Source organism: Rhea americana, unplaced genomic scaffold, assembly GCF_003343005.1.
Source record: "Rhea americana isolate MKP2758 unplaced genomic scaffold, rheAme1 scaffold_389, whole genome shotgun sequence".
Taxonomy (NCBI): domain Eukaryota; kingdom Metazoa; phylum Chordata; class Aves; order Rheiformes; family Rheidae; genus Rhea; species Rhea americana.
Window position 1 is genome coordinate 400380 of NW_028186522.1, and position 25416 is coordinate 425795.

The 25416-nt window shown below is 45.3% G+C and overlaps 1 protein-coding gene across 2 annotated transcripts; it reads left to right on the forward strand.

Annotated features, from left to right (window-relative positions):
• Positions 1 to 98: 98 nt before the first annotated feature.
• On the forward strand, positions 99 to 25416 carry UBE3B (ubiquitin protein ligase E3B). Of its 2 annotated transcripts, XM_085313506.1 has the most exons (27): positions 99 to 467; positions 1007 to 1176; positions 1272 to 1392; positions 2717 to 2776; positions 3117 to 3221; positions 3324 to 3420; positions 3974 to 4059; positions 4410 to 4492; positions 5172 to 5277; positions 6657 to 6777; positions 7438 to 7615; positions 8017 to 8186; positions 8898 to 9065; positions 9860 to 10031; positions 10784 to 10902; positions 11612 to 11726; positions 12156 to 12255; positions 12885 to 13004; positions 14693 to 14869; positions 14960 to 15070; positions 15687 to 15824; positions 16244 to 16309; positions 18803 to 18861; positions 20755 to 20937; positions 21376 to 21487; positions 21871 to 21963; positions 22454 to 25416. In XM_085313506.1, the coding sequence occupies exons 2-27, from the start codon at positions 1016 to 1018 to the stop codon at positions 22643 to 22645; spliced, it is 3213 nt and encodes a 1070-aa protein (XP_085169632.1). In that variant the 5' UTR covers positions 99 to 467; positions 1007 to 1015; the 3' UTR covers positions 22646 to 25416. The 2 variants fall into 2 exon arrangements, with proteins under 2 accessions (XP_085169632.1, XP_085169633.1); XM_085313507.1 differs by lacking the exons at positions 99 to 467; positions 1007 to 1176; positions 1272 to 1392 and adding an exon at positions 2534 to 2611.

A 25416-nucleotide genomic window follows, 5' to 3' on the forward strand; every position in this document is an offset into this window, starting at 1 on the left:
CAGGTGGCTGTGAGGGGCGGGCGCTTGGGGGCCGCGCAGCCGGCATGCGGGGCTGGGGGGCCCGCGGGGAGGGGAGGAGGGCAGTGCCGGGGCCCGCCCCGCTCCGGGGCCGGGGGGCGAGCTCGCTGCGGCCTGGCTGCGCCGGGGCCGCTTCCCTCGCCTTCCCCCGCGCCTTGCACCGCTTCGTCCSCGCTTTGAAGCGTCGGGAGCTGCCTGCGCCTGTGATCGCGCCTAACCGCTGCTGCCGCCTCTCCTGAAACTTCTCTGGCTTTATCCTTCCCTGGGGGGGGGGCAGTCAGAGGTAGGTTCGGCCGAATGGGCCTCGAACTGCAAAGCTAAAAAGTAAATCTCCGAACCTCCTGCAGGTGAGGTACTTACCAGCAAGAGCTGAGGGAAGCCGGTGGAGGCGGRTCGTGCCTGGGTGCCGATGATTAGAAGCCGCTTCTTTGGGGGAAGCAAACTCTCAGGTGAGTTTATTGTCAGTATTTATGAAGGTATTGCCRAGACTATACATTTCATCTCGATAAGTGGCAATACAATAGTTTCTAAGTGTCCTTCGTGCCCTTTCCATCCTCTACTTACATATAGTATTGTTCTCAGTTATTTTCGTTTTCTTGTATGTCAGCATTACAGGTAACAGACTGGGAAGGGGAGGCTGAGATACAGGGAGTAGGACACAATGACAGGACACTGTTTTTTTGCTCTTAAAATTTACTAGGTTGCAAACTGTTTGATGGAATGGTTTTGATACGGATTTTTATATTTTTCTCATCACTGTCCCTTTGCCAAGTTGCGTTGGCCTTTCCCATGTGTTGTGCAGGCATTTCTTCTGTGTTGTGGGGTGTTCTACTTCCCCTGTTTAAATTTTGGATGCAGGTGATCGGGTCGGCTAGTGCAGAAGTACTTTGAGGAATTGCCCTTGACTGTGTACTGTGTCCTCTTCGCTCTCAGTTCCTCGGATGTTTACTGCAATGTTTCTTTTTTTCCTTAAACTATCTCTTGGTAGGTTGTAAAAATGTTCAGTGCAAGTCAGTCATCGAAAGCCCAGTTCCTTGATAAAGCACGCCAGGCTCGGGAGGAGCGGAGAGAGCTCAAAGAGAGAGAGCGAGCCGCCATTCAGATCCAAGCTTTGATCAGGAGATTTCTCTGTCGATGCCGCCTGCAGAGGGAGATAAGGTGTGTGAAATTCTACCCTCCATGCTTTGCTTCTTTTATCTGGAGAGGTATTCTTGACTTTTAACTTCCAATGTTAATTTTCCTCACTTTCCTAGGAGAGAAGTTGAGGATTTCTTTGAGGCAAATGAATCTGGCTCAAATAAAAGAAGTGCTCTTTCTGTCTTCAGAATTGCTAGGAAACTGCTGTTTGTATTTAATGTTAAAGAGGACAAAGAGGTAAGATTGTTCCTCTGAAATGGTTTCCTTCTTTGGATTACACATTTAGCATCTTAAATGTGTTTAATTGTTGACTAGTGACCATATAGGTTCCTGCAATACGTTTTGGCTTTGGAAATTTGATCTGTCTYTCAGTCCTTCTTAGAAAGGACTGTAGGGTTCAAATCAAAGAACCATTGATTTTTTCCTAGCAGTTCTCCATTCAGGGCTTAGTTTGACATATGTTTTCCCTGGTGGTCGTACCAACTTTAGTAATTCAACAGTTCATGTTTTTGTGAGCTGCATCAGCACCGCAGTTGGGTACATTGTGGCAAGCTCACAGAACTGTCCTGGCAGGGTGTAGGGAAAGGATGAGAGCTGTTTATATTACAGCTGCTTTTCTGACTGTACCCTGAATTCATGGTTTCAGGGTAGAGCTCCTTGCTGTAGTGTCTCTTCTGTGAGAAGATGGTATTTGCCCCAGGGACATGTTAGAGCTAATTATAGGTAAAACAATTGGAAAATGAAAGGCCATATTTAAATTGCAGGAGCAGTTGGAGTTTGGTTTGGCAGAGGAAATGGGTATTTGGTTCACTGTTTTTTTCTTTTAATCTCTGTCTCAGCTAATATCTCTTTCTTTGAGGAAGGTATGAGTACAACAAATGCTTTCATCTGTTGTTACTACATGAAAAATAGATGTGTACATTGCATACAGGCTTGCTTGGCATCCATTTGAAGTTCTGCATTACAGTAACTAAGTGCATCACTGAGATGCTACTTCCTCTTCTCCTTCCCATTCCAGCAGCAAGTCAGTCCCTTGCTAGGCCAAGTACTAGACTGTGCTCATTTCTGGAGAGTACTCCTGTTAGGACAGAGATGCCAGCAGAGTTCTGTAGCTCAAAAAGGCTTTGTAACTTGTGAGCATGCAGTAAATATAACTGGACTGAGATAGGAATTAAGGAGTTCTGGATATGAGCCCAAGTTCAGCTGAGAGCCGTGATAGCCAGCTAGAAGAATGGAACACCAATAAGAGAGTCCTTTTCCTGGCTTCAGGCCATGCTGTCAAGGGAGGCAGTTTAGCTGGGAAGGCTGAGAAATTCCTACTGTTGATGAGAACTGTGTTCCAGGCGAGAGCTCTTCTGCAGAGCTGTAGCATGAAATGTAGATGCGCTCTCAGAGAAGGAGCTGCTGGCACAGTCCATGGGGAAAATGTGTTTGGAGCATTTGTTCTGAAACAGAGGTACCTTGCTTCTTGCACTCTCTTCTGAGCCGTTTGTAATGCTTTTCCCAAGTAACTCTTAAATGTAATTAGAACTGATATGACACTCTTTTTTTTTTTCCTCAGAGATTTGAAAAGCTGTGCCGTTGTATTCTTAATAGTATGGATGTTGAGAATGAACCCAAGGTCAGTAGGATTTCCCCCTCCCCCCCTTCATTCTATTTGTGGGGAGTTAGGTTAGTGATTTTTGAATTATTTAGCTTCTGAAAGCCCCCAAGCATTGCTGCGATTCCATGGGGAATGCTTAGACAAGTTCCTTTGTATCCCTCTGAAATTTGTAGTCTGTGAATAGCTATAAAAGGTTAAAGGCAGTTTGTATGCTTTGATCAAGGCAATTCTGGGGAGAGAAATAACTGCTGGGATGAGCGGTGCGCTGAGATCATTTTTTTACAAAGCTTCCTAGTAATTTGCCAGCCGGTAGCACAAAKAGCTATCGTGTCTCACATCTGTTTCCTGCAATCTTCAGGTGTGGTATGTGTCACTGGCACTCTCTAAGGATCTTACACTCTTGTGGATCAAGCAGATCAAAGATATTTTGTGGTTTTGCTGTGAATTTCTCAAGCAACTTAAGGTAGAAATAAATTTCACTGTATTTTGTCTCCCTACATCTAGTAGTTCAGTAGTTTGGCACAGAACTAACTTGATTTGTTAACACTGATGTTTGTTATTGCAGCCTGACATCTTACAAGACTCCAAACTAGTCAATCTGCACCTCACAATGCTTGTCACCTTCACAGATACTTCTACGTGGAAAATCCTTCGGGGAAGAGGTGGGTATATCAATTCAATATGTCATCTCAGTACTTTGATTTGGGATCAAATCACCGATTTGGGATTTGCTTTTAAAATCTGCTGCGTATGATTTCTGCATCTTGCCTCCTCCCCATACTTTCCACAAAGATTCATTATGCTTCTGTGTTTGCACAAAGCGCAGAAAAGGTAGTAAGGATCCCCTTGGGATTAGAGAAGGTATTTCTCTTAAAACAGCAGCAGCTCAGTGTTACAAATTTCTCATAGTTCTCCAAAGTCTCACACACCAGAGCATTCAGAGTATAATGTAATGTGGCTGTAGTTCTGGGATTTTGTTGGAAGTGCACATGGAAGAGGTAGATATGTATAGTGAAGAAATGTGACTCAGCGTAAATGATCCATTTTATGGGAACTTGATGTGGAATGCTGTTAAAATAGTGGGTTTTTGCATAGAAGGGCAAGATGTTTTGGTAAGAGGGACTTAGGAATTGACAAACTGTTTTACAGTACGTAAGGGAATGAACAGTGCAGCTGTGATACTTTTTTAGCAACATCACTGTTTTATCCTTGAAGGTGAAACCCTGAGGCCTGCCATGAACCACATCTGTGCAAATATCATGGGACACCTCAATCAGAAAGGATTTTATTCAGTGCTGCAGGTTAGTCTGAGGCTGATGCAGTTAGTGCTTCTATTTATTCAAAAACAACCCCCAATCCTGTGCTGCTGTTCTTGTTCTGAGGAAATGTCTATGATCTCTGGGGGCGTATGCCAGGCAGGAGGTGGACGTGGAGCACTGGCAATTTGTGCTTTTTTTAATGTGGTTTCTGTTATGCCACTACTAAGCTGGAGCTCTTCTACTTCTGCCAAATGACTTGTAGCAACTGTTTGTTGTTGTTTACTGGTTAGTTGTTTACTTGGCTCTGAAAATGAGCACAATGTCCTTCAGGAGTAGTCACAAATGTTTTCTGAGCTCTGCAGTCTTTCTGTTGTTCTTATTGTTTTTTCCAGATTTTGCTAACTAATGGCTTGGCAAGATCCAGACCATCCTTGTCTAAAGGCTCTTTAACTGCCATCTTCTCTCTTGCATTGCGGTAAGAGAGCCAGAACTGCTTGGGGTGATGTGCAGCCAAAGTTGTCTGTTGTGTTTCTGAAGATTTCTCACTCTGACAGTCTCTCTTTGTGCCTTTGAGTATATCACCTGGATGAAAGAAGCTGCTTTAGGCAAATAGCCCATTTCGCTGTAGTCATTTTTCATCTCAAAAAGCTGTAGGTCAGTAATAAGTGTTAGTGTAAGCCTAGATGTCGGAGTGCAGTTCTGATCAGAGATCACATCTCTTCACTTTAGAAATCTGCAGCCAGTAGTGAACATTCTTTAAGACTACAGTGGTTAATTCTGTGCCACTTYCCTTCCATAGCTGTCACTGCTGGGATCATGAGTATGTGATGTTCGCGGGCATAACAATAGGTGTCCTTGAATAAGTCACTGAACTTCTGCCTGATGAAAACAGCTACTTAATTACTGATTTGATGACAGTGGGGAAAGGGGAAACTTCGTAGATGAACTGGGTAACATTTAGGGTGCTCTGGGTAGAATGGATGTGCTTGCAAGAATATTATGTTGTGAACTCTTAGGCTTACGTTCCCTTGAGTCATGACACTTTTTTCCCCACAATTCTTCTTCATGAGGATAGAATCAGCAGCCAGTTAGAATGACTGTTTCGTACACAGCTAGGGCAGACTTTTTGTACTGAAGTATTTTTCTTTCTGTAGCCCTGTGGTTGCTGCACAGTTTTCAGACAATCTGTTGAGATCGTTTCTGATACATGTCATGTCTGTGCCTGCTATAATGACTCATCTTGCTACTCTAACACCTGAGGTAAGTGCATGATGTAATAGTACCAAAAGTTCATTGACTATCGTATAAGGCCACTCATTATTCCATTTTATCAGCTCTTAGAATAGAGCTTTAGCATTTCTCTCTTTCTCAGTTTCAACTTTCTCTTTTGGAAGTGTTTGATCCTTCTACCCTCTGCATTGCCTGGCTTTCTAATACCGCAAAAGTTACTAATGCCAACGGGCTCATGGGCTAGACTGCCATGCTAGTAATAACACTGGAAGAATATTTCCAGTGATGGAAGTGTCCTTTAACTGTCTTAGCATAGTGAGGAGGGCTGCTCTTACGCCTTTGGTTTAACTTTGAAAATCAGGGTTCTTCCATTTTTCCACAGGCTGCTCCCTGTGGCTTGGGAAGGGTCATTTAATGCACTTTTCACTTTCCCTGGCTTATAAAATGCAAGTGATGCTCTTTGCTACTATCCTTTGTTTATTTTAATGGAGAACTGGGACTCCTTTTTTCACTCAGCCCAACATCTGGATCCTAGGGCCAGATGTCAGTTGAGGCCCTTAGCTATCATGGCACAGCTGCTGCTTGTATTTGGACTTCTAGAATGTGTGCAAGCGCGCACACGCTTGCTCTCTCCCTCACACGCATGCTGTCTCTGTCTCTCTGGTGCAGTCAGAACTGCAGTGTAATTGAGGTCACAAATACGCTTTCTGCTTGGGTAGAAATGGTGATGACTGTAATAAATCAGTCAAAAGTAGCAGGACAGACATAAAAGTGAGATATTGTCACAGAAACTTACTTCAGCAGCTTCTATAGTGAGTGTGTCCAGAGAAAGCTGCAGCTTCATTTTTAGGCCCAAACTACTATTTCAGTTGTTACCTCCAGTTTGTGCAGTGTACTCGAGTACACTGTTACCTCCAGTTTGTCCATCGTAAAGCAAGTCTTTTGTGACACACGGCTGGAATTCTTGCATGCCGTTATCCTTCTGTCTCTGTTATGATAGAAGTAGCCAAAGCAGATGTCAGTCTGTCATATGGGAAAGGATCATGGCTATAAATCTGATTTAATGTGTTTGTTCCTCTGTGTAGCTCAGAGCAGGCAGAGGTGAGCTTTGTGCAAAACGTGCGTGTTTTTGTAGACAGACTGCTGAGGGTCTGTCTACAACTACAGCATGGCATATTCACCTCTAAGAGTTTCTTGGTTAGCGTGGGCTATCACTTGCCTATGATATTAGGAATCTATTTCTTAGACCAGCTTCATATCAAAGACTTGCTCTCTTCAGTGTAACAGTTAAAAGTTGCTGCTTTATTTGGAAAGAATAGGCAATCCAAATTGCTAGTGACAGGTCAGGTGCATTGTTTTCTGTGAGGCTCCTCAATCTCACTTGCAGTTTGTTAAATTCTGTCTTTCAGCGTCTGGCAGTGATAGAATCTCACGAACTTTTCCGCAAGTTCATCCTATTTTTAAGTCGCGAGGCCCAGTGCCGAGATGTCTGTGTATGCTTAGAGGGGAGCCACACACTCTGCTTGTTGGGTAAGCACTTGTAAAACCTCTCCCTTACTGTGCTTGGAGGAGAGCCTTGTGTCAAATCTTCATTTTCCATGGGTCAGAATTGCCTTCAATCCGCTGGGTTGTTTTATCCTTACTTAGCTGGTTTCYAAAATAATTCAGGTTTATATTAGGATACTGCAAGTATGGTTTAGCATTAAGCATATTAAGAAGGCACTTGCAAGTGGCAGCAAGATCAGAGACTTGTTCTTGTAGACATGTCATCATGCCTACCTATGAAGCATTTTCTCTCTTAGCTTTTCACTTGGGCTCCAGGTGAATCTTGCAGTGTAGCAGACCTAACCTACCTAAAYAGATGTGCTACCAAAATAATTAAGGTCATATTTCTGTAAAAGGTAACAAGAAGAACRCTTGGAACTCAGGAAATAAATAACCATTGATTGTATGTAGCTTGGATGGGATGCAGCTGAGACAGCTCCAGGATACCAAAGTGACACATCACCTTGGTGGTTGATGTGTGCTGGAAGTGGCTTGCTGTGGGGTAGCCTCCAATAGTTGTTATTCTCAGAAACCCTTCCACAGACATGAAAAGAGATAAAATGAACTCAGTGCCCTTATTGTCTGTACTCACTGTCCTGCAGCATCTGTTCCTCTTAAGTTTTTCTATGCTGATTGTTTCTCCAGGTAACCTTGTGTACTTGGGCTCCTTGAATGATAAAGTTCTTGAGGAGGAAACAACTCTTTTTGTTGGTGTGCTCATTCACATGCTCTCCTACTGCCAGAAGTATGTTTCACAAAAGAAATCCAACCTCACTCACTGGCATCCTGTTCTGGGCTGGTTTTCCCAGACTGTGGATTATGGGTAAGTGGAGAGAACCTTACGGTGACAGATAAGCGTTAAGTCCCTGTCTGTCCCTCTCTGTCCAGCTCTTGTATCTATATTTTTTAAGCGGCAATGTGTTTCATGCTTTATGAGGTGAACAGTGTGACCCTGTGCAGAGTAACTCCATAGGTGTTTCAGGTTATAGCTGTGCTGTTTAAATTGCTACATTCAACACAGACTGTTACGTGAGGAAATTCAGTGAAGTGGGGTTAGACTGCCAAGCAGTGGCGATATTGCCACACTCARTATAGCATCTGTATGTCAGTTCTTCTTAGGAAGACCAACTGCAGGGTGGGTGCTTTGACTAGATGTATCCAAGTGCTGCTGCACTGTGTTTTCTTCTAGCCTCCCTTCTAACCTGTCTCTAACTTACCTTTTAGATTGAACGAGTCCATGCCTCTGCTGACCAAGCAACTGCAGCATCTCTGGGGAGTCCATATGATCCGCATCCTCTTCAGTGATGTGCTCAGCAAGAAGTTGCTGGAGAATCAGGAAATGGCTCAGCTGCCGGCACAGCCAATTTCCCCTCAGAACAGCCTTCCCGTGAAGAGTCAGTTCTGGAGGATTGCTTGTGTGTGTGTGTGTCTGTCTGCGTGTGTGCATGCATATGAATGTGTGGGTCTCTCTCTCACACAGGAATCTGACTATCCCACTAGTCTGAAAGCTTTGAGTAACTTCTTGCAGCAGCTGCTGCTGCTTAGGTGGGGATGGGCTATGATCTCTCCTATTTGTAATTCCTGCTCAAACTGCCTGTATGAGCTGGGGCAAGTCTCTTTCTTTGGTGTCATGAAAATACTTGTTTATTTTAGTATTGTTTTTTTCCCCCATTCTTTCCCAAATCGCTGGATTGCTTACTGCGTAGCATATTATTTCTGAAGGCAGGATGGGGAGACCAGATTCCCAGGTGAAGCTGGCATATAGGTCTGCCTRTGTTTCTGCAGAAAAGTGTCTGGAATAAGACAGCTGTAATTTGGCTGTTTTTCAGCTACTGCACATAAGGCTAGATCCTGTGGCTTATTAGGTACTGCAGTTCTGTTAGGTTTTAAGCTCTGGAGTAATGGCTCCCTTGAAACACCTTCTGCATTGCTAGCAGCTATACATGTTCTACCAAAAAGATCCATGAAAACCTACCGTGCATGGAGTGACCTGTCTGCTAAAATCCTCCTCACTGTAGGGCTGCCAAGCAGCTGAGGGTAAGAAATGTTTTGGAATAGAACTTTTGTCTGCTGAGCCAACGTTCGATGCACTTCTCTGTTACCAGGTCTTTTCAAGCGAGCCTTCCAGAAGTCTGCGTCTGTCCGCAACATTCTCAAGCCTGTAGGGGGCAAGCGAGTGGACTCAGCAGAGGTGCAGAAAGTGTGCAGTATCTGTGTCCTGTACCAAACCACGCTCACAACGCTAACACAGATCCGCCTCCAGATTCTTACAGGTCTGGGCGCATGTGTTTTTCAAATGGGGAAGAAAAAGTGGATTTTTTTTTTTATTAAATTCTCTTGACTTTGTTGGTAGTTTTATTACTGACAACATGTTATTCACTGGCTGGGCRGAAAGCTTGTTCCACCCTGAATCGTACATCTGATCAATAACATTTATCATTTCTTTATCAAATATTAACTCTCCAGAATATGAATTGAAGCAAGTTTGCCTGTAATGAAAGCTTGCTTATTCCGTATCAACCTTAAGACTGGGTCAGTGTTTTCAAGAAGGCTAGCAATATTAATCTTTATATGCTGTGTGAGTGCTTTCATATATCTTAAGAACAAATTACCTGTCTAAGAGTGGATGGAGGAGGAGATAAGCACTCTCTGGGTCTAGCGGCTAGAGTAGAGGAGTGAGTCCAGAGCTCTGGATGCTTTGTTTCTGGTTATAGCACTGACTACAGGTACAACCCTGTTTGGTGTGTTTTCATCTCTAAGATGGCTGTAACGATGACTGGGCCACAGATGTTAATTCTTTTCTAAAATTACAGAATAACTAGTGAGAGGGGGCTGCAGATTTGCAGAATATTACTGCCTGATTAAAAGCTTGCTTTTGCTTCCCTTGTGACTGTACAACTTCTATTAATGCAGTCAAGTTTGGAAGCTTGATGTATGTGCTCCCTTCAGAAAAAGGGTTGCTTTGAAAAACGGATTTGTCAGTTCCAAGTCACATTTGTTTCTGTCTGMGTGAACAAGTAGGCAGAACAAGCGTTACTGAGTGTGCTTTGTATTTTTTCATTGCTAGGCCTCACTTACCTAGATGACCTGTTGCCCAAACTATGGGCTTTTATCTGCGAACTGGGACCACAGGGTGGGTTAAAACTCTTCTTGGAGTGTTTGAATAATGACACGGAGGAATCTAAGAGGCTGCTGGCCATGTTGATGCTCTTCTGTGACTGTTCCCGCCACCTTATCACGTAGGTAGCAAGCAGAGGTTGCTCTTTGGATCTGTAATGTGAAACTCTTGAATGTTCCTTAGGTTTCAAGAGGAATAGTTAAGGTGTTACTGCCTTTGCATAGAGATAACTAGACAAGGCAGAGTAAACAGAAGACTTTTCTAATAAAATCCTAAGAAARAGAAAGGGACTTTAAAAGAACTGTCCTGTCAACCTTGTGCTGCTTCTTAAGGGATATACAGCTGCCTGACCTGGTRATGAAATATTACAGCACTGGCTAGGGAGAGTAGAAATAAAATTTCTTCGATTGCTTGTGGGCAATGATTGCTTCAGTCCAAAGCAAACACTTTGATGAACCCAGATGAGCATTGAGGAACAGTGGTATAGTGCTGCTGCAGGAATGCTCCCTCCCCATCTTWGTTTCACAATTCCTTTGCTGTCTTGATCATTGACTTGCATAGCACAAAGGGTAGGGGGAGTCAGCCTTGCTTGTCAGTAGGAACAGTTTTTTTTAGCTTGGCTGATGAAAAAGCTTTCTTTGGGAATTAGTGCACAGGTTCTTTTTGCTATGAAGTGTTGGTTTCACTCATATCTCAGACCTTTCATACTGTCTTTTGTTAGGATCAGATACTGATCAAAACCAATAAATAAGGTTTAGTTGTTTATGGTTCTAGTTCCTCATGTCATCACAGAAATAAGAGCTGTTGCCTTATGAAAATTTCAGAGGGGAATTAAATTGACATTTGCATATTTGGGGTTGCTTTCTCTGATAGGATTCTTGATGACATAGAAGTCTATGAAGAGCAGATTTCATTCAAACTGGAAGAGCTTGTTACCATCTCATCTTTTTTGAATTCCTTTGTGTTTAAGATGATCTGGGATGGAATYGTGGGTAAGTGTTTTCAGTAGCTTGAATTGAGGATACTACTGAACAATAAATGGCATTAATTTTGGAATTTGAAGCTTCTGCTAGTTAATACTTTGCTCAAAACCATAATGCATTATGTGTGGCTTGGAAATACGTTCCAGTGTTTTGGTGTCCAGAAACTGCTATCATGTTTGGCACTAAATACAATGCACTGTTCTGTTTCAAATGAGAATTTGTGTACCAGACACGATGGGAATGTTAGTTTTGCCATCCAAAGACTAAGTCTCGCATGACTGGACCACGTATTGGGCAAGAATGTAATGTAATGCTTTGACAAAGCAGAGCTGACTTGCTGGAGTCCCCATAGATRTATTGTCTGTAGATCATAGAATGGTTGAGGTTGGAAAGGCCCTTTGGATCTATATGCTGGTACAATTTGAGTACAGTTCAGTTCTGACAGCTGCATTCAGCTGATGTCGTCCATTTCTGTTGTGATGGCTCTGTTSGAGCTGGCTGAGATGGCTTCATGTGGCTAAGAGTTTCTCACTTTGATCAGAGAAGAGCCTTTGTGTTTTCTGGGGGACACACAATCTTTTCCTTCCCTCTGAAGGCAGTGCAGGTTAGGAGAAACATGCCTTTATTATTAGTGTGGGACTGATGATCAGCATATTGCTCTTGGCACTCCTGTTGTCTAAGGTGCCCTAGACACTACTGCTTTGTTCCTTTTGTTCAGAGAATGCCAGAGGGGAGACCTTGGAGCTCTTTCATTCTGTCCACGGCTGGCTCATGGTCTTGTATGAAAGGGACTGCCGCAGGCGTTTTGCTCCTGATGACCACTGGTTACGGAAGTAAGTGTCCCAGCCCAAGGCAAGGGCCATGTCCACCTGTGTGCTAGTCCTAGTGCGGCAGCTCCTTTTCGGGGGGCTCTTTTGGGATCCCTTCCTTTAAATTGGTCTCTCTCATTCTGTCCATGAGATCATGATCAGAATTGCTCCCTACATTGTTTACCTGCTTAGATTTAAGGACTCCCTCCTATTCTACTTCTGTTCTGCAGTGTAATTAGCTGCTGCTCATGCTGTAATTAGCTGCTGCTCATGGAGAGTGATGCTTTGAAAAGTGACTCAGGACCTAACAGCCTGAGTGGCTCTGGTTTTGTTAGATGTGCACTTCAAGCTCAGGTCATCTTTGGGAGCATTACAGGTTTCCTCTTACCACTGGTGGTTTACTACGCCTGGATGTCTCTCAGGAATCTCTGAATCTGTGCCTTTCTTTATAAGGGACCTCAAACCCAGCGTGCTCTTCCAGGAGCTGGACAAGGACAAGAAACGAGCCCAGCTGCTCCTGCAGTACATCCCTCATGTCATTCCCCACAAGAACGTGAGTGGTACAGGGACAGAGGATGAAGGCTGAAAAGCCAGTGACCTAGGTGGTCCTACGGTAGAAGGGACGTGTCTTCAGTGTTTCCTGGATTGGAGCTCATGATTGAAATGCCAGTTAGACAAGGGTCTGTGTGGTTTTGGGGGGTTATTTGTTTGTTTGTTGTTTTGTTTTTGGTTTTTCTTTCCTCTCACATATCTCCTCTAAATTGTCTTGGTTTCTTTCACTGGGGGAGAGCTTATTTGTATGGGGAGCTGCTTAAATTCAGCCAGCAGTGCCTGATGTGACCTTGGAAAGAGTCTGCATGCAGAAGGCTGGTGGTATAGTAAATCTGCAGAGATGATGGCTTTTTATATGGTGATAGGAGAGGAGCTTTTCCCTTTCAGCATTGTCAGGTATCCTGTCCCTTGCAGAGCAGGGCTTCAGGAGTTTCTGGGGCCAACTGAGGAACAAGGAAGCAGCTCCCACTACTTCTAATAAATRGGTAATAGTAGCATCAGTGAGCCTCCTTGGGAACAGGACAACCAAGAGCTGGTTTTGGCATGTGTCAGAAGCCTCTGAAAGCCCTGCTGTGCTAGAGGATGAGGCTCACTGTGAATGAAGACTTACAAGTCATTTTTATTTTTAAGAGAGTGCTTCTTTTCCGAAACATGGTTACAAAGGAGAAGGAGAAGCTTGGCCTTGTTGAAACCAGCTCTGCATCGCCTCATGTCACACACATCACTATTCGTCGCTCACGGATGTTGGAGGTAAGTGACTGGGCTTGCAGAAGTCAACCAGCAAGCCACTAATATGGCCTGACAAGAATGTGGAGTGAATATGTTTTTATCTTCTTTCTGAGTGCTGAGGAATCCAGTGCCAGTTCTGACTCTGTTGGTGACAGTTCCCCGTTCAGTTGGATAAGGCTGCTACTGGCAGGCCTGGGCAGGGAGGTGATTCTTGAAGGTGATGAGCATTGTTGGAAGTTATTCAGAACTGCATGTTCTCTGAGACAGGCATAGTGCAAAACTTGGAGAGGTAAGGGACTGAAAGACGCTGTCAGCATTTCTGTGGTTTATTCATACTGTAATTCTCGTTGGCATTTAGTTTGTTGCTCATCTCATTCAGAATCCTTCAAAAGAYGCTCTTCTAGTGGAGACTGAAGGGATGCTGTTGCTTTACTGTTAAGCTATGTTAAGCCAGGAAAGTTTTCCCTTTTTTGCCTTGATCAGACCCTAGGRTTTGACATCCATCTGAGTTACATGCACACACTGTTCCTTTGCCAAATGATCTTGCATATGTTGACATGTCTGCAGCTAAATGTCAAGGTTTGATAAGTGTGAGAGAGTAAACATGCCTGCTTATTCATGCAGAAGCACAGCACCATCTGAATCTGTACATTCGGGGATTTGTCAGGTTCTGAAGGGCCCTTCCTCCTTGCTTTTAGCTGCAGAAGCATGCTGGGCTCTCTTCAGTTCAAGAACTCTTTTCTTGACAGAAGGTGCATTTTTTTGTTTTTCTAATGCCAGTTTTAATTGACGCTCTTCATCTTACTGCTGTTGAAGTTTTCCCCTATTCATAGGCTGGGCCCTGCTTTCCAGTCAAGACATAACTCAAGGGCAGAAGATACACTGCATGTGCTTCTGCTGTAAATCAAACTCTTGTAGGGGGCAGTGGAGAGCGCATATGTCTTCAGCCACCTGCTGTGTTTGGCTGCGTTGTTCCTTTTCTTTGTGTTCTTTTGAACTTGCACTTTTTTTAGGGTAGTACAAGATTTTTGTTTGATTTGCCAGAGAATCTGATCAGCCAAATTGCACTGTTTTCTGTAAGATGCAGCAGTCTGTTTACTGTAGTATTTAAACAAAAGGCAGTTTGTGATTTATATTCTTAAAATATCGCTGTATCGATCAGAGGATGTACTTTTGCTAAAAACTCCTTTGTGCAACTGACACATTTTAACGCAGCTGTTGAATAAGCACCTCGGTCTTTCTCTTCCTGCTTTTTGTGCCTTTTAAATCTCAGCCTGTCCCTTTCAGATTCTGAAATGCATTGGGATAGGTATGCAGTTATAACTGTTGGCTGGCCAGCTCTGCCTGCCTGTTCTAGCCCCTTCTGAAGGGTAATGCCTTTGCTGGAGTTGCAGAATTATTTCCCACATCATGAGGTTCCAGGTCTCTAATGCTTTGCCTCAGAAGGCAGCCTTCTTTTGGGAAATCCTGGGTTTGCCTTCAACTTTTATTTGAAGGGATGTTACAGGAAAATGATGGGCCTTTGTTCAATTCATACTTCTACAAACCTGGAGTTTTGTCTAATGAAAATGCCAGTCTTTTCAAATGTAAATTTCAATGACAAATGCAGATCTGATGTATTTCTCTGTCTCTCTCTCTCTGCTGTATGTCTGCATGGGTGTTTGACATCTTCCTGCATGACTGGTCTGTGGCTCTTCTGGTCTGTGTAGGATGGATATGAACAGCTACGGCAGCTTTCCCAGAATGCTATGAAGGGGGTGATCAGAGTGAAGTTTGTGAATGATCTGGGTGTTGATGAGGCTGGTATTGATCAGGATGGTGTCTTCAAAGAGTTTCTGGAGGAGATAATAAAGAAGGTGTTTGAYCCTGCGCTCAACTTGTTCAAGGTATGATGCAGGGCTGCAGATGCAGATCTTGATGGCACGCTGCAAGCAGATTCATACTAGTTTGTCATAGTTTTATCTCTGTTTGTGTAGACAACCAGCGGTGATGAGAGGCTGTATCCATCCCCGACATCCTACATTCATGAGAATTACCTGCAGCTCTTTGAGTTTGTGGGGAAGATGCTTGGGAAGGCCGTATATGAGGTGAGACAGAAGTACTGCATTTGCATACTGTCACTGTTGGTATAGCACTGTCCAGGTCTAGCTCTGTGAGAATATCAGTTATGTGCTTGAGGAGGTACTAACTGAGGAGGTGAGGTTGAAAAAATGGTGTGGGTAAATATACCGATGGTAGYGTGGCCTAGCACTTGTTCAAGGGTATGTTCAAAACCATTTTGGAGACATGACCTGGGACATTACTCATTTGTGCTCCTTGGTGCTGTGGATGCTGGCTGGAATGGTCTACTGTTTTGGTGTTACAACTTATAAACACCTAGTTGCCTTAAAGTGTTATGTCGCTAAAAGTGTTATGTGGCTAAAAGGAGGATGGAAAGGCAGAATGACCCTCTCCACATAGGTAGTTCTTTAAAGGAACCTTGGAGTTCCTATTTGTGGTTGCCTTTTTGCACCTGCTCCACTAACTAGTGGATTTTAGGAGGATGTGATTTTTTAGCTAATTCCAATGAAAAATGTTACAGATGTTTTGCATCTCTATTCTTGTTTCACAAGGTGTAGTCTGTCCTGCAGGCCTCACAGGTAACCGATGATGTTGCACATAACAAGTGCACATAGAAACTTGCACATGCCCTCTTGTTTGTAGGGAATAGTTGTGGATGTACCATTTGCTTCCTTCTTCTTGAGTCAGCTCCTTGGGCACCACCACAGTGTCTTCTACAGCTCTGTAGATGAACTTCCCTCCTTGGACTCGGAATTCTATAAAAATCTCACTTCAATTAAGGTTTGAGCATTACCTTTCTTGTTCTTCAAATCTCTTATCACTGACTACTGTTAGAAATACTAGGTTTGCAAATGCCTTTGGGATACTGATTATCTTTAAAAACACTGAAAATAGTTGTGTTATTAGAGCTGCATGCTAATTCTGAAGCAGGCTGGCAGGTAGCTGTCTTGTGTTGTTCCTGGGGCAAGCAGGGCTAAGAGGGGAGCCTGAAAGCGTAAACCCAGAACCGGGAATTCCTAAGTTTTAGCCTTAGCTCTTGTGCAATCTCTTTGTAACCTTGAGCAAATCATGTATTTGTTCTGCTTTGTTGCCTAGTGCCTACTGGGGAGTAGGTAGAGGGAGAATAATAGAAAAATGCAGAGCTGCTGTTCCTGCTGCTAACTACTGACCTTTTTTCCCTTTTTCTGTTGTTCTGCTAGCGTTATGATGGTGATATCAGTGACTTGGGCTTAACACTGTCCTATGATGAAGATGTGATGGGTCAGGTAGGCTTTTATTCAGTTACTCTATTGGATCTTGTCTCTGCTTTGTTCCAAATGCCCTCCCTGTGCCAGCTGGTGAACAACCGAATTCTGGGCCCCAGTAGTCCACAAGCTTGACCCAGGCAATTTCCTATTTCTCCAGGTTAGGCACTAGCTCCTCTGCGTGGGAGCATCTCCCTCTCCTTATGTACTCACCCGTCTGCTGATGTTACCAGCAAGAGCCTTCTGCTGAGAGGGAGGCTGAGGGTTGCTGCCCATTGCTCTGGGAAAGCCTTTGATACCAGAAGTGGCAAGTTGAATATAAGCAGTTGGCAGAGGAACTAGGTTTGACTCCTGAACAGGGGTACCTTAGTTCTTATAAGGTGTCCTTAGACTAAAGAGACACACCTGCAGTCTGACTTGCTGGCAGAATACAATGTTTTCTCTACTGAGCTTTGAGAGTTTCTTGAGTTTCTTTCTTGAGTTTCTAGAAGTCAGCCAATCTGTCCAAAAAGCACACAGAGTGCTTTTTACTCTGGTATCTGTGTTTCTGACATGTAAGATGCTCTGTATGGCCCTTCTGGCCCAAAACCCTGAGGAGACTGATAAGTAGCCTCAGATTTGCTTGAGGTTAGGGCTTAGCTCTGGTCTCCTTTTATAAAAAGATGCCTGTGCTCTAAGACTGGATCAGCTTCAGAGGTTCCCTGAACTCACCAGCAGGGTTCTGTGGCTTGACTCAATATTTAGCTGTGGRCAGAGACCAACCTTCTCTACAAAGAGGTTGTTGTCTGTCCCTGAAGAATTTTCTAGTACTATGATTTTTTTTTCTAGTTGAAGAAGATTTTGTGCTTTCCTTGCATACCTGATTTTCCACTCTTTAAAAGAAGCGCCTGTGGGAGCGGGAAGGAAGAATCACTTTTCTTTAAATGTAGCAGTTTCTCTCACAGAAACTTGAAGTATGGCAGAAAGCCACACTTGAGAAAGGCCTTCAGAAGAAGAGACTGTTTGTCACAGTCCCTTGTAAAGCCTTAAACTTGGTTACACTTGTGCCCTGTGGTCAGTAAGATAACTCTGCCACTGATGTTACTGTGATGCTGTGTGCATAGCTGGAAAATACGTGTAGATGAGAGAGCGTGTGCTGTTTGTGTATCCTGTGTATCCTGTGGTCACTGCCAGTTCCATGGCTAGACCCAAGCTAGTGCAAAGCTAGCCAGCTTGAGCACTGCTAGCCCAGCATAGGCCCAGTGGCACACTGCTCAGAGACCACTAAGTCACCGAGCATTTATCTGGGGCAGCTGGTCCTTGAGGTGTGTGTAGCAATTTTACTGTCTCGTGCTCAGCTGGCTAGTTTGGACCTGGCTTGCATATGTCTGAGTTGCAGTAATTGCAGCTTCAGTGCACCTGCAGAGCTGGTAAGGTAAGGCAGCAGAGTACTGACGCAGCTGTGCTTCTCAGGTGAGGGCAGGGTAACATGAGGCTGCTCAGACACTATGGAAAGGTGGGTAAAGCAGGAGGTAGTGGCTGAATGCCTTGCTGCTGCCTCAGAACAGCTGAGATTTTCAACTCTGAGGGTTTTTCCATCTTAAAAATAAAGGCAGGATATAGCACATGAGAGCCTAGTAGTAACATATTGAAGGCTGCAGCATGCGGAGCTTCAAAATAAACCTGGGGTTCCTGTTTGCCTTGTGCTTTTGCAGTGTTGAAGCAGCCTGATGGGRTAATCCCCATGCTTCCCCAACGAACTGTGTGTCCTTGCTAGCTGCAGCTTGATGTTGGCCACGGGGGAGCTGAGCACGTTCTTCTGCTGGGCTCTCTTCTGACCTTGGGGAACTGAAGCACAGAGGCCACTGTAATATATGAATAATGATTTTCTGCTTCTTAATGTTGCTGCAAAGATGAGTCATGACTCAGTGTTGCTGTAGCAAGCACCAGAGGGTCCCTGACGTTGGGTTTGAGCAGTGCTGTTGCTTAAGCACCAGGCCCTGGCCTGAGGGGGCAGGAGGGAAGAGCTTCCCAGCAATCTTGCTTTCTGAGCACTCTCCATTTTCTGCATCAAGTGCCCAGCTTGAAAGACAGAGAGCTCCAGGGAGCTYTGTCACTTGGATGTCCCTGGGTGAGACCTGTGGGGCAGATAGCTTCGGATTGCGCGGTTAGATTGGGCTGTGAGAGGGCTCTGAGGCTGTTCAGCTGCTGGCTTCTGCAAGTGTGACAGTCCCCTAGGGCTCTCCGAATTGACTCGTGTGCGGTTCAGCAGTGATGGATCAGACCAGAGGGGAGGCTTCCTTGAGGGCGGGCTGGCTCCACTTGTGGCGGAGTTGGAGTTCCCTACTGTTCAATTACAGTGTTAATAGTTAAGTGAAACTGGTTCAAGGCAGAAGCAGAATTTTACTTAAATTTTAAATCCTATCATTTTATTGTAAAACTAAATGTTTTATGGGGAAGTAACAGCTTAGCATGGCATTTCTTTCCACTGTGGTTCCAGGCAGTAATTAGCAATACGATCATTTCTTCCCTCAGCTTGTTTGCCATGAACTTGTTCCTGGAGGGAAGACCATTCCCGTTACCAATGAAAATAAGTAAGTACAGCAATTAGATTTTTAAGGTCACCACTGTAAAATACTTTATTCTGGTTCCTTGGGCTTGCATCTGGAATGAATTGAGATAGATTGGAGTAGAAGGAGCCCATAAATATCTTAATAGAATTTACTGGTTACAGTTCATTGGCAGAAATTGTATTAAATTCGATTTGCAAAATAAAAATTGACAATTTACTTCTTGAAACAGCGCTTCTGAGGTCAAAGGCACACAGTCTGTGAGATTCTGCAGGATTTAATGATGGTGATAGATACAGACAGATGGATTCAAAGCAATTCAGGCACACAGTCGTGAACATAGAGGGCACAGATGCTCAAAGACACCTTGGAGCAGACAGATCTTCTCAGAATGATAACATGTGGCAGTTGTATAAAGCACTGTTCTTCAGAAGAGGCAGTGGTGAATTCAAATGTAGTCGACAGTCATACTTTAGACACAGGAAATCAGAGGAGACAGTAAGCCCTGCAGCTATTTTCACAGATAACCGGCTTTTAGATAGTTATCGTAAATGTCAACTCTGGAGCCTGAAAACCAAACCCACCTTTTTGTTCCCTTCATTTTTTTTTCTTTGCTATCCCCTCCAGTGATCATGAAAGCAGGATAAAATCTCTATTAAGCAGGTGTGTGTTTGAACTGGTAATATGGGGGTTGTTCTCTTTAATGGCAAATGGAAGGTGGATCCTACCTGAAGATTCATCTGTGTTAGTTGTGCTTTGCAGTGTGATGATCCTAGTCGCTCCCTCTCTTGAGCTCCAACTAGGGAGTTTGCATTTGAAAGGGATCTTTCTCTGGCTTGTCTGAAGTCAGCCCAGGAAGAATGTTGAAACCCCTATATGTCGCTCTGCTCACTTACAAGAGTCAACATGATTGTGATAGTGTCTGTCTGGGAGCTGACAAAGAAGAGTTAGCGAATTGGATTGTTGTGGCTGTTCATAAGTAGGGGAAGYCTGATGTTGGCTCCCTCTAATAAACAGTGGACCTCTCCTTTATTCCCTGGGGTGAAAGTGGAAGTCTCTTAAGTGTTTTTAGTCTGTTGATTCCAGCTCCAGGGAGGGTTCTACAGAGCATGACTGGTTAATCCTGTGGAATTGAATAAGGCCTGTATTTTCATAATAGCAAAGCATTTCGTATGCRCAGTGTTTCTAAGGATTGTGAGCAGGTGCTGGGTCTGTGCTTTCACATGCACTGCATAGCGATTCACGTGTTCCAAGGATTGTCTGAAAGATGTCGAACTGCAACAAAACAGAAAACACAGCCAGTGTGAGGCGTTGATAGTGCTTCTGTCTGCACAGCTGCACACAGCAGGATCAAATTATTCTCTTAAGTTGGGTTTGTCTGAAAGACCCGTGGAAAACTGTACAAAAGCATCTGTAGAATTCTTCCAGTTCAACCATCTCTGCTTGCTGGCTTACTTAGGGATGTTGTCTTCTTCCTAACAGGTTGATCAGTCGTGGGCTTCATTGCAGGCAGCATCAGAGCTCTGGTGGTTGCTTTTCAAACCTAGAGAAGTACCTCTCACTGGGGATCTGCTCCTTTAAAGGGGAGCTGGGCACATGTTCCCCTCTACAATTAGCTGGTGCCCAGCCAAGGTTGATCACCTGAATATTAAAGCTAGTGAGTCCCTGGGTTAGGAAGAAGATTTAGGAAATGAGCAGGCAGACCCAAAGGCAGGAAGGAGAAAGTCTCTGGGTAGAACAACGCTTTCTGTTTGAATAAAAAGCAGTGCCCTGGAGGAGGAAGGATGTCGTGTTTCCAGGTGGTGCTGGTTCTTCCTGGGTGGGAGGGGCAGGTCAGCAGCCTGCAACCTCATTCCTGCACCAGAGAGGTGGGTATCCCTGCAGCCCCCTCACTGCTACCTTCCCTATCGCACACAGGATCAGCTACATCCATCTCATGGCTCACTTTCGGATGCACACACAAATCAAGAGTCAAACAGCAGCACTCATCAGTGGATTCAGGTCGATCATTAAGCCTGAATGGATTCGTATGTTTTCTGCACCAGAGTTACAGCGACTGATCTCTGGTGACAACGCTGAGATTGACCTCGAGGACTTAAAGTAAGTGAGCAGCTCAGTCTGCTGGTCTTCTCACTCAGCAGACCAACCCAATATGTTATGTAGATGTTTGGAGGCTTGGAGCAAAGTGACCCTTTCCCAATTTTCTGCTCCTAATTGAAATCTGAGGAGCAGACAGAAACTAATGGAGCTGAAGAGCATGTCGCTTAAAGCTAACTTGGATAAAGTACTAACAAAAAGGAAGGGTCTTTCCTCCATTCACTTACACTGTCTCCTGAGAGCAGATTTTCTCTCTGCCCTTCCCTGTACTCTGATCAAGTGCCTGGCAAGCACTGGTGGGGAGGCAGTGCTGGCAGCATCTGCTCTAGCAATGAACCCTGACTTGTGGCAGCAGTTGTGATCCTTCCAGGACATGTCAGCTGGCAGCTGTGACCTTCCTGTTGCTGCAGGGAGACACAAGTGTGTCCTTTCTCTTCCCAGAAAACACACAGTGTACTACGGGGGCTTCCATGGGAGTCATCGGGTCATTATCTGGCTCTGGGATATCTTAGCCAATGACTTCAGCCCTGAGGAGAGAGCTATGTTTCTAAAGGTAAATACAGTCATTTCAGCCCAGCCTGGGATCTGGGGGTGGTTGGGACAGGGCTGTTTTCTTACTGTTATCTGCGTGCCTTCTGCTGTAATAGAAGATGCATCAGAATGCCTGATGCCTCAGAGTTTACACTCTGCTCCCCTRCAGAGAGGCCGCCCGGGAAGCAGAGTTCCTTTAAGTGCTCTTATGTTGCCCTGAATAGTCCTGTGTAGATGGTCGTTGTCACAAGTTAGCAGGGCTGAGCACTGCAGCGTTGTACTGTGGGAGCTCAGACGTAGTCGCAGGGAACAGCTGCTTGGACTGGCATTAGCCATGTGTCGCTGTTAGCCAGGTTGCTGTCGCTTGCTGCTGCTGTCTTTCACTGTCCGTCACTTTTTTTTCAGTTTGTTACCAGCTGTTCAAGGCCTCCCCTTCTGGGCTTTGCCTACCTCAAGCCTCCTTTCTCAATCCGCTGTGTGGAAGTCTCTGATGATCAGGTAGGCAGCCTACTTGCTCCAGTGTCACGCATTCCCTGCACAGCTTTTGGTGGGCCTCCTTCCCTGCTCAGTCTCCTCACCTGCCCTGTTGTGACTGGGAAGTTTTAAGGCATAAAGAAGTGTGTGCTATGGGGCAAGGTGAAAACTCCCTTACACTAGTAGGATGCACAAGGCTGCATCCACTTCTTCCCACACAGCTCATCACCAGGTSGTGTTTTCTCCTTATGATCTTCCTGGGCCCTGTACCTCTGATCCTGTTTCCCTGTGCCCCATTCAAAGGCACCCTGCATGAAGCTCCTTTCTAACAGTTTTGGAGGAGAGGGATCTTGGGTTTGACTCTCACTCTTCCCAGCAAATGGGCAGAGGGGATTCCCAGGGGCATTCCCAGCTAGCCCCTTTGCCCTGTGTATAGGGAAGAGGAGCTCAGTGCCCTGCTTGCAAGGAGCACAGCAGAGAAGTGCAGGGCTGATGCATTTCTGCCCCTTTCCAGGACACTGGTGACACACTGGGCAGTGTGCTACGGGGCTTCTTCACCATCCGCAAGAAAGAGCCCGGTGGGCGTCTCCCAACCTCCTCTACGTGTTTCAACCTCCTCAAGCTTCCCAACTACAGCAAGAAGAGCATCCTGCGGGAGAAGCTCCGCTACGCCATCAGCATGAACACTGGCTTTGAGCTGTCGTAGTTACCGTGGCCCTGGACTCTGCAATGGAGGCTCTCAGAGCTGCTGACTGCTGCTGGAGGTGCAGGCCTCCRTGCGTGGAGGTTGCATCAGCTCTGTGGGGACCTGGTGGCTCACTCTGGGGCTGAAGAAATGCAGCTGGTAATAGAGGTTTATGAGGAAAAGCTTCTGGGCTAGATGGGGCTGGTTTTGCTTGGGCACTCCTCCAGGATGACAGAGGTGATGAGCTTGACCCGATACACTTCACTTGTCCACCACGTAAATCATCTTTAAGAGCAAACCCYAAGGGAGCATGAAAGGAACAGTAAAAGTGCCAGTCAGATTAGTGGCCAAAATACCCCCAGCAGGCTGCGCAGTCTGGGCAGCGGCTGCTGTGGAAGGGTTTCCTTTCCCAAACCCAGGAGATAGTCTGGATTTTTACTGGGTGGAAGCCAGTCTGTGGAAAGGTTCGCAAAGGCTGAGCCCACAGAGAGATGAGCATGAGGCTGCAATATTGAGGGTGCAGTGAATGTGCACTCTGCTCAGGTCGGGTACTGCTCAGGGGCTTCCTGATGCCTTCGTGCTGTGGGAGGCCCTTGCGTTTGTCTCAGAGAATGAACCACTTGCCCAGACTCGAGAAGCAGCAGGTTAAATGCAAGCAGATGGACGCTGCCACTCTCCGGAAGGTGTCGGAGTGCTGTAGGTTAAGAGCTCAAGCAGCAGGCGTGGGGTCAGCGTGCTGAGCCAGCTGCACGTCTGCCAAGCTCTTGCCAGAGCTGCGCTTGGGACAAAAGGGGTTGTTTGAATTTGCTCAGGAGCAGAAAATACTTAATTTGATTTTACTTCCAGAGTACAAGAGCTGGCACACAGCTCGGGCAGCCCTTGTGCCCCAGCACAGTGCTCACGTGGGGCAGGTGCCCCCTACCCTCTCTGGAAGGGGAACGCGTCAAGCTGCTGAGAGCCTCTGGAAACCTCCACTGGCAAAGTTCCTCTTGCTGGAGTAGAAGTTTCATTTCAAGTCTACAGTCTCTTTCTGTAGGGAGATGGGCTGTTTGGAGCCCAGACTTGGCCTCTGTGTAACAGCCACGTTTGCTCTGTTGCCAAACTATTTATTTCGATTGCTTTGTCTCTCTTTAGCCTTATTTTAACAGTTGCTGTTTGCCTGTAGCAGGCAGGTTTTTCAGGTGGTTCTGAAAGTGTGCGTGTGTGCGTGCGTGTGTGCGTGCGTGTGTGCGTGTGTATATATATGTCAGGAAGGTGAGGACCCTTCCTACCATTTTCTAATGAGGTGCAGAGCCTAATTTGCAGAGTCTGCAGCTTGGTCTGCAGCTTCCCAGCCTTGATCCCTCATGCTGCTGCCAGTCCTGCCTCAGCCCAGGCCGAGAGGAGAGACTGCCGTTTCCTCGGCTGCTCTGTACCTGGTGAGTTTCTGGCGTGAAGAAAGCCATGTACGTTCTCCTGTCCTGGGACAGGAGGAAAAGCCAGACACCTTCTCCCCTTCACATGTTGCTGCTCACTACTAAAACAAGCTCACGCAGAGGCTGCTAATACCTCCCTCTGCCCTCCGTTCCCCTCCTTCCCCTTGCGTGGTGCTGGTGGCTCGCCCCGCTCTGGCCCTCTGCGCCCCGGGGGCAGCCCCGCTCGGGGCCGGGCCGCCCAGTGCCCTGGCAGCAGCCCCCCGGGGGCAGCCCCCCAGGGCCGGGCTGCCGTACCCTACCTCATCCTCTGCCTTGCCTTGGCCGATCGAACGGGGTTTGCAGGCTCAGGCGTGCGCTGTGTGGCACAGGTCTCGACACCGAGATGTCCCCTGGCTCKCTGGAAGGCCCTTTTAACCGTTATATGTTGCGCATTTTAAGCAGATTGGAAAATATTTGGCACCATTCAGCCACGAGTACAGAAATGCCCTTTGTTTCATCTTTCTCCATTCTGTCTTGCTTTAAATGATTTTCACAAAAAAACCTTTCTTTTAGAAGCAATTCTTGGAAATGCATCTAGAAAACGATGTTGCTGGGGACCTTTTATCTGTGAGAACTGTTAAATGGGAGTGATTRGAAGTGTTAGTGAAGACAGGAATATCTGCACTCAGAGAATTCAAGCTACTGAAAGGTGTGAGTCTAGAGAAATTAAAGATGTTAGTAAATTTTTTTTTTTTTTAACCTAGAGGGGATTTCAGATTAACCAGTTGTTGATTGTGTAGTTGAGAGGCTTATGCACTGACTTGTAGCAATCATAGTTTAAATTATTACACAGATTCCCTTTTTCCTTCTAGGAAAGTGCAGTGTCTAAATAGAGCACAATGGTTGTTCAATGAAACAATTTGTTCAACATAGTGAAATAAAATCTTTGCTCTCTTTTTTTTTCTCTTCGTTCCTCAGGAGTACAATTCTTAGCAAACATCTTAATGCAGTCTTCTCAGCTAGGTCCTCCCAATCTGGAAATATTGCACTCTGAGACACTACATCCAATTTTGTAGATAGCGTGTAAAATGTGATTGTGTAGTAAACGCCCTGGTGGCTGTGTGCGCAACAGTATTTCTCTTGAGTAGCTAATTTCTGTATGACTGAGAGGCTTTAATACTTTTTTTTTTTTTACCTGAGCAGAAGGCTATGAATGTGTATTGGTCCCTGCCTGCATTGCTGTATTCTGCGTGGATGTTCTTTGTAGGGCAGGGAAGGTTTTACCACGGGAGATTAATGACTATTTTTTCTATAGTAGACTTGCTGCTGTGGAGACCTCGGTACATCCCTCCTATGAGAAATGCAGGGAAGAGAAAATAAACCTGGTGTGGTAAGACA